Below are 16964 nucleotides of genomic sequence, written 5' to 3' on the forward strand. Positions count from 1 at the left end.
AAAAAATGTTGAACACTAGGGAAGGGATCAAAATGCCAATTAAAAGTTGGAATTAATTGTATTACATTTTTTTAAGCTTTTGATAAATGAAATAACCAAGAAAACTTTTAGTTATACACACTGTCAGCTATTGTGTAAATATTATTGATGAAAAAGTGGAAGGGATGCTATTATGAATTCAGTTTTTATAAAAAGTGAAAATTGCCAGAACTTTTGATCTCACCCCCTAGTATGGAAGTAAATTTATGTATTTTATGACCTCCATTTTGGAGCTTGATGGGGAATAAGGACCCTAGATGTTGCTTATAGTCCCTGCAACCGTGATTATATTTACACGGGTCATGATGACAGTATAGAATTTGTTTCACATAGATCATATAGATGATTCTCAGTGAGCGTAAACAGATATTCTGTGTGATGTCCTGTGATCTGGAAACCAGAGCACATAAATATTTTACGTACGATCTTTATTGATTTTATTTTCGTATATCTTGAATTGTTTGTGTGTGCATGTGCAGTTTACAAAAGTTATTATTTGGAAATTCTGATAGGATACTTTTACATATATCTGGCTATAAATTGGTTTTAAATGAATTATTTCACCACACAGAAGAGTTGAATTGCAGGGGGAATTCTGTTTTCGTTATGGTAAAAAATAGAGTGCCCTCCAGCTTAGGAAACCACAATCTGTATAGTATATATTCGTAATTTGGAAAACCCCAGAAGTATTCTGTGTTATGTCAACAATTGAATTTGTAACGATTACTCTTTGCAATGGTATTTTGGTAAACCAGGATGAAGTTTTATATATATGTTGTAGGTTATATATATTAAGACCATTAAATTGTTTGCAGCAAACTGTTGCCAGCAACTATCTTGATTTACAATTCAATCCCTAATGCTTTTTTATCAATTAAGATTTAAAAATTATTCATTTGTGATTTTGTGTTGATTGCATGATCATTGTACAGACTCTAATTATGATACTGTACAAAATATGTTCAGCTCAGAAGCATTTATAGATTTAATGTCCTACATAAAGTTTATAAGTACAGGTTTATATTGTGTTAAAGTTAACTTTAGGTATGGCAAATGGTATTCTCACAGTCATTATTGGCAATTTGGTGTACAGTAATACATGAGTGAAGCCTTACATTAGTTTTCTGTGATGCAATGGAGCTTAAGAAAAAGAACATCAATTGACCATCATTTTTGGAGGGGGGGGGGGGGGGTAATCAGATTAGGGGGTTGTGCTGATGATGTCCTGTAACAATACTTGAACCAAGCAAATATTATTAATAACACAATCTTCAATGGTATCGAGACTCACCTTCAAAATTTAAACTGTATAATCCGTCAGGATATGAATAACTGGAACCTTATAATTCATTGGTTAAGTTTTTTAAATAATTAAAAAAAAAGATGGTATGCCACCATAGTTAGCAGACAGGGAGTTCAATAGCCTGTGTTTGGAATCTGTACAAACAGTTCCTTCACTGCTGAATGAATATTTGATGAAACGATCCCTGGAGTTACACAAAAGGATGGAAAACATATCAAAGAGGTAGCAGGCAAGTTTATACTAAAGGTAATATATACACTGTAGCAAGATACTGAGAGCAGTCTTACTCAGGGAAATATAGCTGGTAGCTGAGAATGAATACGAGCAAGGATGATTTTAGTGTGACGCTTTAGTCCATAGATGCTGGGAAGTGTCAAGAAGTAATCTACATTTGACGAACATTAAGGACTAGCATTGACCATTATGAACAGTTACCATGGTTACTGTGATTATATAGAAAAATTAAAGCCGAGAAAAGGGAGATAAATCTCAATTTCTTGAGGATTAAGGGACATAACTCTTAATATTTGCCTTGGACAGTAATATTTGCTGAAGTGGGAGTGGAAATTGGTCTTCTGCAATTTATTCTTTAGTTCTGGAGTAGAGGGTTAATTTTGTTCTTTCTTCAGGAAGAGAAATGAGTTGAAAAGTATTGCACTGGCATACAATTCAATTATGGATGAATTATTTGTCTAAGATCAAAGGTCTCAGAAGACAGACAGATCACCATCCTAGAACATTACTAGATAATTGAAAAGTTAACTTGAAGAGTGCTTTTCTGAAACTGTTGAATCTAATGCTTATATTTTTTTATTTTTTAAATAACTTCATCTTTTTATTATGATTTCAATTTTTTTTTTCATTCAAGTTTACAGAATTGATGTAATTTTACAATTATCAAGGCATTCTGTCTTGGAAATGATTTTTTTTTTAATTGAAGTTTAAGATGAAAGATGTTTCAATGCAGAAAGAAAAGTACATGTAGTCATTGAGAAAGTTCTTTGTAATAATAAAGTTAATGGTGCTCTAAAGTTAAACAGTTTTACAACTGTAATATTGTTATCTCCAATTGAGTTGTAATTTTTTTTTGGGCAATACAAACAAGGAACTATCTGCAAGTAATAAAACACCCTTTGGGAATATGAAATTGCGACTCAATTCAACCCAGAAAAAAACATGATATATGGATTCATGTTGATTTTCTCCTTATTGGAGCAGGCAGCTTCTGATACCTGTGAAACATTTATAGCTTGTTGATTGCCTCACCTTGTACATGTTGGAAACAAGCGGACATTATTGAATAGCAGCCAGACCTCCAGCACTAAAACCCTCTAATGGATTAATTGACGATTTGGGCTCTCGGTGATTGGGCTCATCCGCAGGCTTCTGGTTATAAGTGCATTATTGGAAAAAAATTCATACAGCACTAATTATGATTTTTTGAGTTCTGATTGTTGGGAGGATGTGTTGTGGAAATTGATGGACTAGGACGGAATACAAAATATTAATCCTTGTTTGTTTTTAAGCTTTGAATCACTCTGGCTAATGATAAAACTAAAAAAAAAGGATTGATTTACAAATGTGGATTAAAATTTTTTTTGGATTCTGATTTTTCAAAAGTTTTGGGACTTATGTGATAACAGAACTATCATAATAATCAAGGTATTGGATCGTCTGGCAAAAATTAATTTCCATTCTAAAGATCTGTAGTTTCAAAGTGGATCAGTGATCGGATATTATTCTAAAAAGGTTGGGAAATTGATTATTGTTAAGTATATAGTTTTTTTTCTTCCCTTTTTTGGTCTGACTGTTGGAAGTTGGAGATAAGGTTAATAGTTGATTATTGCTTAAATTCTGCGTCGTCTGCTAAAATCGGATCAGGCGTGACTTCGGAGGCCAAAACTTTGTGAAAAATGAATTATTTATCACTGAGATCAACACAGCATTAACAGTACTCGGTGATAAAGATCACAATGCAAGTTTTGATAAGGCCAGCACTCGTATTTTTCTATGTGATCCATTAAACTGTGAAGATTTTATCGGGATCAGTGACCTTACAGTGACTAAAGGTCAACAACATCTATCATTCATAACTGAATAAAAATATTACGCCAAAGGCTTCGGAAGTAAAATACAAAATATGATGTTAAATTCGACCCCCTTCAGTGAGGCGGGGGCCAGTGCTGATGCACTCTCCAGAACTCAAATGCCGATTGAAGTTAAAAAATTCAACCACCAATCATGTAAGTATTTATGAAACAGTAATTATTTATTGACCTCTGTGACAATTTTTTTTATTGCATGCACAGGTTATTACCCCCGGTACATATACTCAGAAATTAATTATTTTAATGACTTCTGTGACAATTTTTTTTTTATTGCATGCACATGTATACTCAGAAATTGAATTAAAATTGAAATTGATTCAAAACTGGGTGAGACAAACTGTATTAATAATTGATATTATTTGATTCTCACATCGGTTTAGAAGTTTTTTTTTTATTTGGGTTGTATACCCATGAAGCCTTAGCCATTAGATCTTGCAGGGTTACACATAGGCTTTATACAATGTACCAAGGCTTTTCTTGCCTTCAGTTAAGTAATACATTAATTTATTAAATCCATGCAATAAATAGTGCAGAGTTGAAAATGCTTCATACCTGTTTAGGAGGAAAGCAAGGTAATTAAATTATGAGGCATGTTGAATGTTTATGGAGAATCACAACTCACTGTACTAGTTATTGATGGCTACATATTAACTTTTTATTGTAACCGCAATTAATGCAAGTAAATCACACTAGAATTCTGGGTAATCATGCATGTGTAAACTGTAAAGATTAGAGGTTTTTTTGTTTCGTTTGAAACAGTGATAGATGATTTGATGGAAGCAGTTATGTGAAACATGATTATTACCAAGTTATCTTTCCCCCGAGATTGTAGACTGGGATAATATTGTGAAATTAAAAGATTTCATTCTCATGTTTTGTAGAAATTTAAAGTTTCCACTGTGTACTTTTTAGTTCCATGCAGTACATAAAAAACAACAGAATTGGAGATCACTCTGTCAGATTTTGGTTTCAACTGGTATTAAATAATGTAATAGTATACTGCTATAATTGTGGCCATCTTAAATCTCTTTGCCATAATAAAGAATTTGTTTGAAATTCATTGTTTAATGCATTATAATTTGACAATTTAGGCAATATTTGCATGACCACAAAAATAAGTATAACCATGCATAAATGATATACTAGGTACATGTTAATGTCAAAAGAAACAAAAATGTCATATTAAGCATTTTTCTGCAAGGAGTATCAAACATATACATGTATATTCCAAACATAATGCTCGATCTGCATATTTGCTGTAAAACCAGTATATTTTACCTGTTTCATGGTTTGCACAGCTAGTGCATGTTCGAGCTTGCTGTTCACTCACATTTCAAGTGGGAAAGTAGAACGTTTCAGGGACTAGCTGTAAGATTGTGGTATTATGACTGTCATTGCATGGCTATAAAGAAAAGGTCATAATGTTTTGGCAAATCAAAAATGAACCAGACTGAGTGTACATTTTTTTCGCTAAATTTTGTGAATTTTTTTTGGTTAAAATTGATGCCTAATATGCGGGGATCAATTTGGGGGGGGGGGGGGGATGAAACCAAATGGTTCCTTTTCTAAACATTCCTAAGATGCATTTTTTGTGTTCCCATAAAGAAATTATTTTCATAATTACTTTGAATATTTCTAATTTCGAAAGGAGACCGATTCTGCTGGTGTAAATAGGTGAAAGTCCATAACTTTCTAAGATAATTGGTTTGTATGGAAAATTATTCAGTACTGTGTAACAGCCAAAATATCAGACCATGCAGCTTTGATATTTGATATGTACATTACTGTAACAGTATATAATGGATGCACTTTTAGGAACATGCTTTTGTTTTATGATGTTATCATGTGTGCAGTTTGTAAAGAAAATGTCAAATCTATGAATGATTTAGAAGATGCAGGTGCTAATAAACCTCTCTAATGACCAGCTCGCTGAATTGTTTCTTGTTATAGCTTTCAAATTATGTGATTTTGTGGTTTTTGAGGAGAAGTATTACATTACTACAAGGCAGCATTATTAGGTAGTCTGTTCTATATATGGGTCTGGAGAGGCATAAAGTGGTTGGGGGTGAGAGAAATTAGACTACAGTCTGATGGGTCCTTAAAGTAAGGATTTGTCTCTAGCAAAAGTTCATTAATTTCCTATTTGTGTGCTCCGTAAAATTCCATAGCTAATGTAGTTAAAAATAGTTTTATATGAGGATAGTAAATTATGGTGTCCAAATAAGGCCATTGTAAAAGCCAGATAGTGCATATATATATATATATATATACCGGTATTTCCCCATCACTATGAGTCAGCATCGAGTTCATGTGAGATTGCAAAGCTATTCCCAAAATTCATAAGCCAAATAGTGCATATATATATAAATATTTACATTCTACTGTGTTTTTCCATTAAATTCCGTGATGTTCAAATGCCTCTAAATGCAACAAGTAGTCAAAGGTCAAATTGACGAGTTTTATTATGACGTCACAAACGTTGAACGCTGTAAACTGCAACGTCACAAGCGAAAATCAAAGTTCACGCTTGTGGCTGTTACCGTGGCTCTTCCATTAATATTAACTTACCCTTAGGATAAGATCGGTATTTTAAGGTATAATTCATATTTGCAGACAAGGCAAGAAGTTAAAAAAATGTAAATATAAGCATTAAATCATGATTTTGTGAAGTATACACTCTCATAACTGCCGCGGTGTGTGCATACAAATTTTCATAACGCGCTAACGCGCGTTACTCAATTTGTATGCACACACCGCGGCAGTTATGAGAGTGTATACTTCAAAAAATCATGATTCAATGCTATAATATATATATATATATATATATATATATATATATATATTGAAACACAATAAAATCCACAGTGGTCGGCGAGTTATAGATAAAAATTAAATAAGAAAACACGAAAAACGTTCAATATAGCTTAAGCGCTTTCATTTTAAAATCTTCAGAAGCTATATAATGGTAACATAGTAACGTGACGTCAAAAAACTTGAACGTTGAACGGCAATGTCTATTATGACGTCATAGCTAGATTTAGTGGAAAAAAATATAATTTGCAACATAGTAGATAACATACAATTCAATACATTATTATTACAAACAGTTCAATTTGGGTTTAAAAATACGGATGAAATGTTTTTCTTTTTCTCTTCTTTGTACATTACTGTCACTCAACAGTTTGTAAAATGGAAATATTTTAAACTGTTTATTGCCGCAAGTGTCCAAATGCTCACTTAACAGTATCTATCGATATCCCGGGGTGTTTATGTGTTGTTTGTGTACACGCACACGGGCCCGAAGTGGATTGCTTGTTTCCCCAATATAGTACTCGTTGCAGCCTGGACATGTTATAACATATAATACATTCTTAGTGTCACATGACATGTCCGTCTTTACGATGAATTCTTTTCCGTTGAAGTCGTACTTAGATCCCTTTGTAATATGGTCACAGGTCCCGCATCGTGGGTTTCTACACTTAGTAACTGTGTGTTTAGTATCAAAATGGGAAGTGCACAATATTCGTTTTAGATTTTTAGGCTGACGTCTGCTGTTAATGAAGTTCACATCTTAAAATGTAAATTTCTTTCGTGGATTGGTCGTTGATGAGGATATTATTAAACTGATGAATTATTGGCGTAATGTTCATATTTCTTGGATTAAAAGTATGTACAAATGGAATAATATCAATGGTTTTTTCCGGATGTTTACTGGCTAATAATTCCGATCTATCATACGTCCTGGCTTTACGAATTCCGTCGTCAATGAGACCTTCGGGATAACCTTGGTTAGTGAGGTAATGTTTGAGTTCCCCGAGGCGTATGTCTTGGGTGTTTTCATCGCTCACAATGGTACAAATACGTCGAGCTAAATTATATGGAATAGCAGTTTTTGTATGATGAGGGTGACACGAATTAAAATGAAGATATTGATGTGTGTCAGTTGTTTTGTAGTATATATCAGTAAAAAGTTTTGAATTCTTCTTTATAACCAGAACGTCCAAAAATGGTAATTTGGTGTCACTACTTTTTAAAGTAAATTTGATGTTGGGATCAAGGTTGTTCACAAGTTGATGAAATATCTTTAAATTTTCGTCACTATTATTCCATAAAATAAAGCAATCGTCCAAAAATCGTTTCCAACTAGATTTAATAGATCTGGCTTCTTCTACTCCCCAGAGTGAAAGTATTTGTTCGTGTAGCTTTTCTTCAAGGTATCCAAGAGTAAGAGTGGCGTATGTTGGTGCCACCTTTGTCCCCATTGCTGTACCTTTCACTTGTAAATAATGTTTTTTTCCGAATGCAAAGGTGTTGTTTTGAAGAATTATATGTAATCCTTCGAGTATAAATTCTTTTGTAGAGCGATCTTGTAGAATTTCAGGATGCTTGTTGATCCAATAGCTCACCGCTTTTATTCCAAGCTCTGTTGGTATATTAGAATATAAACTGACCACGTCAAATGACACAAGTTTTGCGGTATGTTGAACACTTTCAGGCAATTGGTTTATAAAATTCACATCATCCTTAATAAAACTGGGAACTTTTTCACAGTAGGGTTTTAGTAAAATATCAATCAAATGACTTAATCTTTGGGTGGATGAATTAGGTCCTCCTACTATAGGTCTAAAAGAGAGGTCTTCTGGATTTAGGCAGCAAATATATTCTCCAGTCTGGGTTTCTACAGCATTTTTTATTTGTAATGATTTATGCACTTTTGTTAATCTGTAGAATTGACTTTCTCGGGCATATAATTTAATAAGATAGTCTAGCTCTCTCCTTTGTAGTGATATTTGACAAATTTTCATTCACAAATTGTTTTATTTTTGACAGAGTTTTTTTCTCCTGGTTTTCTTCAACGTGTTTATAATATTCTGGGTCATTAAGCATATTTAATATTTGAACTTCATAATATGCCTTATTCATTACAACAACTCCGCCTCCTTTGTCGGCCTCTTTGATAACAATGCTTTCATCATCACATAAATCTTTTAAGGCTTGTTCCTCTTTTTTCGATAGATTTGACTTTGTTTGTCTTGGAACGTTAGAAAGTTGGAAATTATCAAGAGTATTACACACTGTATCTAACGTTTGATTTCTACCCTGTTTTGGATTAAAATCTGACTTGTTTCTGACGAGATCCTGTTCTTGTTCCTCATTTAGATTTTGTGTAGAATCATCATCATTCTCGTTAGAATATTCCTTTAGTCGAAGTTTTCGTGTATATTCCTTTATATCCGTTTTAAGTTGTTCGTTATTCATACGGGGAGTTGGTGTATATTTCAAACCTTTTGATAATAATTTTATTTCAGTTTCATTCAATACTCTTTTCGAGAGGTTGAACACTTTAGGATTATGTTGCATTGGTTGCTGTGTGATATTAGCTTCACGAGCATCTAATACACCTGTGTCCATTGTTGGCGTTTTCTCGGTATGTATCTTTGCCCTCGATTGGGCTTGCCTCCTCCTAAAAAATGATGTTGTACTCCACGTCCAATAAAGGTTGTTTTCCCACCACGTCCAATAAAGGTTGTTTTCCCATCTCTGTAGATGTTTATATATATATATATATATATACACACACACATGCATGCAATAAGTTTCTCATGCAATTTAGAGAGACATTTAAGGGTAATGAAACTGAGTCTAGCTGCTGTAAGCATGACTTCATCATTAGCTTGTTTGCTTATATAATAACCCAGTTTTACTGTATCTCATGATTCATACTGACATGTATCTCTTTGATATAATCTCAACCACATTAAAGGGAGCATTATGTTGGACAAACATATGAAATTCCATGATTCATGGTAAGCTGAGGTTCAGAGAAAAGCTAACTGCATGTCCCTATAGAAATCAGTGTGGAGGGCTGATCATTAACTGTGCCTCAACAGTATCAAAACCAATCTTTACATGTAACTAGACGTAGAAAAAATAAAACATACAACATTTAAATTCATCATGTAATTGATCTTTGATGGTGATGGTTGGTGTATAATGGAAATAGAGGCAATGTTGTTATGATTGCAGGGTTTGCATGCAGTGAGCTGCGCTGACATTTTATCTACCTGATTTAGGTCTGATAAAGGGATCCTCATCTAATTGGAAAGCAATCAAACTTTAAATTTGCCCAATTTTCTATAGTCAAAAAGATCCCATCTTTGATACATAAACTAAAGGGAACTTAAGTTGACATTTGATCTGGAATTCATTTTTTTTCATTTCTACGAACTAATGGACAATTATTTTAAACCAATCTAATTGAAATTAGACTGGTAAAATCGTCCCTTTAGTTGATACGCTAATACAATATCTAATAACGTCCTGCATGGGGTCGCCTCAGAGCACCTGTAAATTTTACTTTACGTACAGCTGCTAGTAAATGATGGATATCTGTGAGACACTCTGCATAAGCATAGCCAAGTACTTGATATATAGTTTTGCAATATATCCATTTTTCAGGAAAATATCAATGTCTGATGAATAATTTAGAGGCTGCAGGTGCCAAAGGATGTCTCTAATGACCAAGCTGCTATATGTTTCTTGTTGCTTTTACATTGTGTGATTTTGTGGTTACAGGCAGAAGTATTACATTTACCAGATGACAGCATTATTAGGTAATTTGTTCTATAAATGGGTCTGAAAAGACATAAAATAGTTGGGGGTGTTAGAAATTAGCAAAAAACTGATGGGTCATTTGTAAGGATTATAGTTGCCATTTGAAATGTCATTTAGTGCACCTTATACACATGTACTAAATTTCTGTTAATACCGTATAACGGGTATTTTCTGCGGTTGTTTATTTTCTGCGGTATTTTGCGGATAAGAAAAATCCGCAAAAATTCAAAACGCAAAATATTCTTTTAAAATAATCACTAATTTTGACACTATTTAAAATACAAGCTATAATTTTCAAACGTGATCAGTCCGTTATTAGGGGGCTCTGCGTCGTATTTCACACCTAATTATCTCATGTTACCTGTGTGATATCAATTATAACTGAACAGATATATGGACTGTGTGTTTAGTCGAGTATGAATTAAAAATGACTTAAGAAAAGTTCACAAGCAGTATTTAGTAGACTTGTAAAACATTTGAGAGTTGGTTCTCATTCACCGTGAACGCGGTAAGAATGTCGATTTTAAGATATGTAAAGCGCGGAAGTATTCTTCCAAATCCTAACAGACAGTTATAGGCAAGTTTATCCCCTAGATCGATCCACGAGTGTAACACAAGGGTGTCTGAAGTTATGGATAAATTTACAACGCCAAATTCGAGCAAAAAACGTGGTTCATATTCGACCTATTCACCTAGGGACCGAGCCATAATCGGGAACTGCGCCGCTGAACATGGACCTGCCGCAGCTATGAGAAAATTCAAAGCCGATAATTCAGAATTAAAAGAGTCACAACAAGATATTTTAGAGATTCATATAAACGCGACCTTACAAACAGAAAAAGAAAATAAGACTTTGAAATAAAAAATTGAAATTGAAATAAAAACGCTACAATATTGTAAGTTTGGTTCTCTAGTTTACGTTCCCTATTAAGGCAAATCCGGTAAAAATGTGTATTTTTGTTTTTTTGCGGTCTAACGTAACCGCAGAAATTGAAAACGCAGAATATAATTTGATACTTTTTAGGGGTTAAACCGCAAAAATTTCAAGCCGCAGAAAATACCCGTTATACGGTATATTGTGTTTTTGATTTCTTTATACATGGAAAACATTTTTAAAAAATTATATTACTGCAATACATTGTATGTTCGCAGTAGGTCCCATTGTATGTCACAGACCTGATAATCAATGATTGACAGCAATATTGTTAGAGTTTATGCTGTGTAATGTTGATATCGTTGCATATGATTTCCCAAGTATTTCATTCTGCATGAAATTTTAATGTAAAAGATTTAACTGACTCATCCCCCACAGTTTATTTAATCCTTATAAATATATTACTAAACAGAATTATGAAACTTATTACTGTGGTTTCATTAATATTCAAGGGCATCAATTTTCATGGATAAAGTGAAAATCACAATTTCAAGGATACGTAAATTCATGGCCAATGACCCGATCAATACAAAATGGTAATAAAAATTGCACTTCAATCATGAACATTTGAATTTCGTGGATCAACTAAACAACGAAATCCACGAAAATTGGTATTTAACGAATATTGATAAAACCACAGTAAGTATTTTATATTAAGATCATTGGTGTTTTATAGTGGTATAGGACGCTTTAAGATTTCAGTGTTTATCCTTAAAAATTGTTTTGCATGGAGTAAAAAACAATGAAAATTAACCTGTATGCATTTCAAAGTAATGAAATAAATCACAAATACTTATAGCTAGTGTTATATTATGCAAATTCTGTTGTTTCTAAGTGAATGTTTTGGAAGCCCCATGTAAATTTTAGCAATATCTGGACATTTTTTTTTAACATTTTCCCTGCAAGATTCGGTAGAATTATGGTCCGTCTCTGGGGAAGCCCCTTGATTATAGTAATCAGATCACATCACTTGTCCGGGGCATATTTTCTCTTCCTTTGGCTCAATCTGGTTCAATTTTTACTTCATTCACTGACTACATTTGGCTTAAGGATGTTTTAAGGTCAGACGACACGTTCCTCAATTTTAGATAACTTTTACCAGGAATTTGTTAATGGTTTACTACTACTTTGACAAGCTTTCTTGCAAAAAATTAGGGTACCTTACCAGGCATTTCTGCAAAATACTAGAGTATGCAATTTCCTATATAATCTTATGAAAATACACTTGAATTGCTGATATAAAAATAAATACATCTACAGCACAGCGAAATTCACTAAATTAGAACTTAATCTCTGCCGGGGCGGGGATTTGAACTCACGACCTCTAGAACCTATACGCTTCTGGCAGTGAGCTTCCACGGTTCTAACCACTCGACCATGTACACATTATAACCAAATTCAAGTAAATTTTGATCATTTTTAAAGTAATTATAAAATTAATATTTTTTATTGGAACTACGAGGAGATACAAAAAAGATTCTTGAGGAATGTGTCGTCTGACCTTAAAAGTATAAACTTGAAGTAATTTTATGGATATAAGGCCAAGGTCAAAGTCAAAGCAGGATTATGTGAAAAATCCATGCTCTGATCATATATTCTCCCCTATCTCTCCCTGTATTGCTTGTCCTTCACCCAGAAATTGCATTTTGTTAAAGGTTGTGTCATTGAACAATATTTTTAGGTCAATAGTTAAGGTTTTATCAGACTTCAATTTTATTATAAAATCCTGATCGGGACCAATGATTTTTCCTGTTACCTCCTGCTCATTTATTTAACCCAAAAATTTAGAGTGCTTTTGGGTTAAAAGTATGCCATGACCTTGAACCATGTTTCTAGGTCAGATGTAAAGGTCATAGCAGAACTCTTTTGAAATGCAGTTGTGGACCAATTAATCTTTCTCTTGCATATACATTAAACTAAAATAAAGTCTTTGGAAAGTAAGGAGTTTGCAATGACCTTGAATTAAAGTTCTGTGTGAAATTCAAACTTTCTAATTCAGACGCTATTAATTAAGGTCAAAGCTAAGTCCTTTTAAAGGCTTTTCATCCTGTATTGTCATTTATTGCTTAATTCAGTTTTTAGCTCACTTGAGCTGAAAGCTCAAGTGAGCTTTTCTGATCACATTTTGTCTGTCTCTGTCTGTCCGTCCGTTCGCCCGTCTGTCCATAAACTTTTCACATTTTCAACATCTTCTTAAGAACTACTGGGCCATTTTCAAACAAACATGGCACAAATCATCCTTAGGCAATTGGGATTCAAAGTTGTGAAAATAAAGGGCCACATCTTTTTTCAAGGGGAGATAATTAGGAATTAATGAAAAATTTTGAGAAATTTTCAAAAATCTTCTTCTCAAGAACCATTAAGCCAGGAAAGCTGAAACTTGTGTGAAAGTATCCTCAGGTAGTGTAGATTCAAAGTTGAGAAAATCATGACCCCCGGAAGTAGGGTGGGGCCACAATGGGGGGGGGGGGTCAAAGTTTTACATTGGAATATAATAGAGTAAATCTTTAAAAATCTTCTTCTCAAAAACTAATCAGCCAGGAAAGCTGAAACTTGTGTGAAAGCATCCTCAGGTTGTGTAGATTCAAAATTGTGAAAATCATGATCCCCAGGGGTAGGATGGGGCCACAATGGGTGTCAAATTTTAAAAATAGGAATATATAGAGTAAATCTTTAAAAATCTTCTTCTCAAAAACTAATCAGCCAGGAAAGCTGAAACTTGTGTGAAAGCATCCTCAGGTTGTGTAGATTCAAAATTGTGAAAATCATGATCCCCAGGGGTAGGATTGGGCCACAATGGGTGTCAAATTTTAACATAGGAATATATAGAGTAAATCTTTAAAAATCTTCTTCTCAGAAACTAATCAGCCAGATGATTCTTTGTAATTGTTAAGACTTTGGCCCCAGGACAATTCTTTGGCTTCACAAGAAGGTTCAGAGTTTGATGTAGGTTTATATCCCATATTATAAACAATTGTTAAGGATCTTTTTGAGAACTGCAATACTCAACATGTGATATGACTATAAAATCATCCTGTTAGAAAAGGGACTAATGATTATAAACATAAGAATATCCAGGAGGAAAAATGGATTTTATTTATACAGGATGTACATGTATTATTGTACATTGTCCAGATTGTTTGTATTCTGACTCCATTAAGCTGATTTTATCATACCTATTGTTCCTTAGGTGAGCGATGTGGCACATGGGCCTCTTGTTTAATGGTCATCATCTCGATTATTTTTTGTAAAATCTCATGTTGAAGAAAGAAAGTAACACTTATTTTTGAATCATAATTACATCTCAATTTGTTGTTTTGATCCAACATGTACATTCATTTGGATTATAGTCATTACAAAATGTGACCAAAAGGTTTGCGGATAAGAATTATTGACAACAATAAGGACCCTCTGCTTGATGTTTCAAATTGTTCAGCTAGAGAGTATATATATATATATATATATATATATATATATATATATATATATATATATAATAGTTAGAATCTCTAAATGCTGAATCTCACTAGCTTACATCATTTAATAATTAATTGTATTTTCATAGGAGTATTAGTCCTTATTTAAGCCCTGATGATTCTGAAATTGCAAAAACAATTCAACCCTCATGGAATATTAACTGTTAATAGATTATTAAGCTACAGCAGACTTGAGTGACTGACATTTTACAATTCAAATTATCCGACATGATTTCTGACACCCATATTATATTTCACCAGGATAGGTTCTTGACAGAAAAAAGGTATGAAATTTTTTCCTTTCATTATTGTCTTCAGAGAATATTTATTTACATTCTGCATTTTATGTGATAGTGCATGCACCAAGTCTCATTGACAAGTAAATCATATAAATGTTCCTAATATACTTGTACTTCTAGATTATTAAAATCCTTTAAATTGCGATGATGAATTGGTTGGGTGAATAATATATAAATACTTTACAAGTGTGTGAATTATTCTTATATAACCCACCATGCATCTGCTGTGAGATCGAGTCGGTTGTTGACAGATTGTTTTCTGAAACTCTTGAGTAAGTTTAACTTTAAATCTAATGCATCATTTCCTTCATAGTCTTGTGTGTGTGCATATAAGCTAGTCTGAGTGTGTTGTACAAATGATACAACTGTATTGACCTATTATGAGATTATATTCAGGCTTTAAACCAGTGAAGCCATCACCGTATCTGTAATGATGGAACCACAGGTCATTGGTGTTTTTGTTGATGATTATCTGTTCTGTTATTATGACCCTCCCATTCCCCCCCCCCTTTTTTGCCTTTTGAAGAGGGTAGCTAGGGCATATTGCTTTGCTGCTGTCAGTGTCTTTCAGTCGATCCTTAGTTTCTGTTCATTTTCTTCACAGAGGTTGCACCTACCAGAAATGAAATTTGGTATACAGATTTATCATATAGGTATTTAGGGGAAGTTTGATTTCGAGTATGATCAAAAAATTGATGACAAAATTATGTCCTTTAGATTTAAACTTTGAAAAATCCAATTATTTGCAGTTTCTGTTCATTTTCTTCATAGAATGGTTGCACCTATTGAAATAAAATTTGGTATACAGATTTATCATTTGAATTAATCTAGGTCAAGTTTGATTTTGGGTATGATTGATCAATTTTTAGCTCACCTGAGCTGAAAGCTCAAGTGAGCTATTCTGATCACTTTTTGTCCGTCGTCCGTCTGTCCGTCCGTCCGTCCGTCGGTCCGTCCGTCTGTCTGTCCGTCTGTAAACTTTTTACATTTTGAACTTCTTCTCTAAAACCGCTTATCCAATTTCAACCAAATTTGGCACAAAGCATCCTTATGGGAGGGCGAATATAAATTGCAGAAATAAAAGTCCGATCTGTATACAAAGCGGAGAAAACCTTGAAACTGTAGGAAAAGGGGGGTGCATTTTAAAAAATCTTCTTCTCAAGAACTACTGATTCCAATTCAACGTAGTTTAGCATAAATTATCCTTATGGAAAGGAAAATATAAATTGCAAAAATTAAAGTCTGATTCTGTTTCAAATCTGAGTTATTACGAAAATATTAATAAAGGAAAGGCGTGTTTCAATCAGTTTAATAGCTTCGGGCTCGGCATCCGTTAAAATGGGTAGACAAGACTTGGCCTGGGCAAAACAAAAGATTGGCAGTTATTAATCTGCCAATCTCATTAAAATTTCAGGATATTTGATAGACCAGTATATTTGTATTCGCTGTAAATATTGCTGCAAAATAATGCGTATTTGGAATTGACGATTGCCGATCTGCCCCGGCTTTTATTTTGCCACGGCCCGGGTTTGCATACCCATTTTACCAAAACTCGTATTCCATACTTCTAAAACGAGGTTCTTTGTTTAAAGCAGCCATGACATTATACGAAAAAGGGTCGATCTGACTATGATGAATTTGCTTGTTGTGCAACAGTTCGCGAATGAAGGGAAATTTTTGAAACATGCAAAATATATTCGTGCCGATTTTGTGAAGTAAATTGAGGCTAAATATATCAATGCCATGAATGCGTTGACAGTTTTCACACATGACGTTGGTGTTAGCTTGTTCTGATTTTCGTTTCGTTTTCATTATTTATGCTTTGTAACCTGGGAACTATCGTCTGTATTTCGTGATTTTTACATATCAAATCAAACAGAGACTTCGGTAAATCAAACAGTTAACTGTTTACCTGCGCAAATTAAGCAAAATCTGATGTATCAAAAAAGTACTGAAATACAATTCATTCTATCGGTAATTCGGCATTATCTTTTGCGTAATGGTAGATTAATGCAATAGGTTTTGTCGAGATGCTCGGCATTTTCTCGAGTTTATTCAGTTTAAATAGAGTTTGATATCGCTGCTGGAAATATGTAGGTATATACATGTACATGTATATATACATGTATATGATTCATTTCGAAAAAATAAATTGTGTTCTTTATTTGTTATAGTGCATGTTTATTGTGT

General features: G+C 33.5%; 1 protein-coding gene across 3 annotated transcripts in view; it reads left to right on the forward strand.

Annotated features, from left to right (window-relative positions):
- LOC128168801 (synaptotagmin-7-like) overlaps positions 1-16964 on the forward strand; it is an 83794-nt gene that overhangs the window by 2455 nt on the left and 64375 nt on the right. Inside the window, exon 1 of one of the 3 annotated variants that reach the window (XM_052834964.1) lies at positions 2885-3585. The exons of 1 other annotated variant lie outside the window; for it this stretch is intronic. In XM_052834964.1, the coding sequence (XP_052690924.1) occupies positions 3483-3585 (103 nt within the window). In that variant the 5' untranslated portion in view covers positions 2885-3482. Of the gene's footprint in view, positions 1-2884; positions 3586-16964 lie in introns of those variants that run through there. One more of the 3 variants, XM_052834965.1, reaches the window with a different exon arrangement.

The sequence above is a fragment of the Crassostrea angulata genome, unplaced genomic scaffold (genome assembly GCF_025612915.1).
Source record: "Crassostrea angulata isolate pt1a10 unplaced genomic scaffold, ASM2561291v2 HiC_scaffold_52, whole genome shotgun sequence".
Classification (NCBI taxonomy): domain Eukaryota; kingdom Metazoa; phylum Mollusca; class Bivalvia; order Ostreida; family Ostreidae; genus Magallana; species Magallana angulata.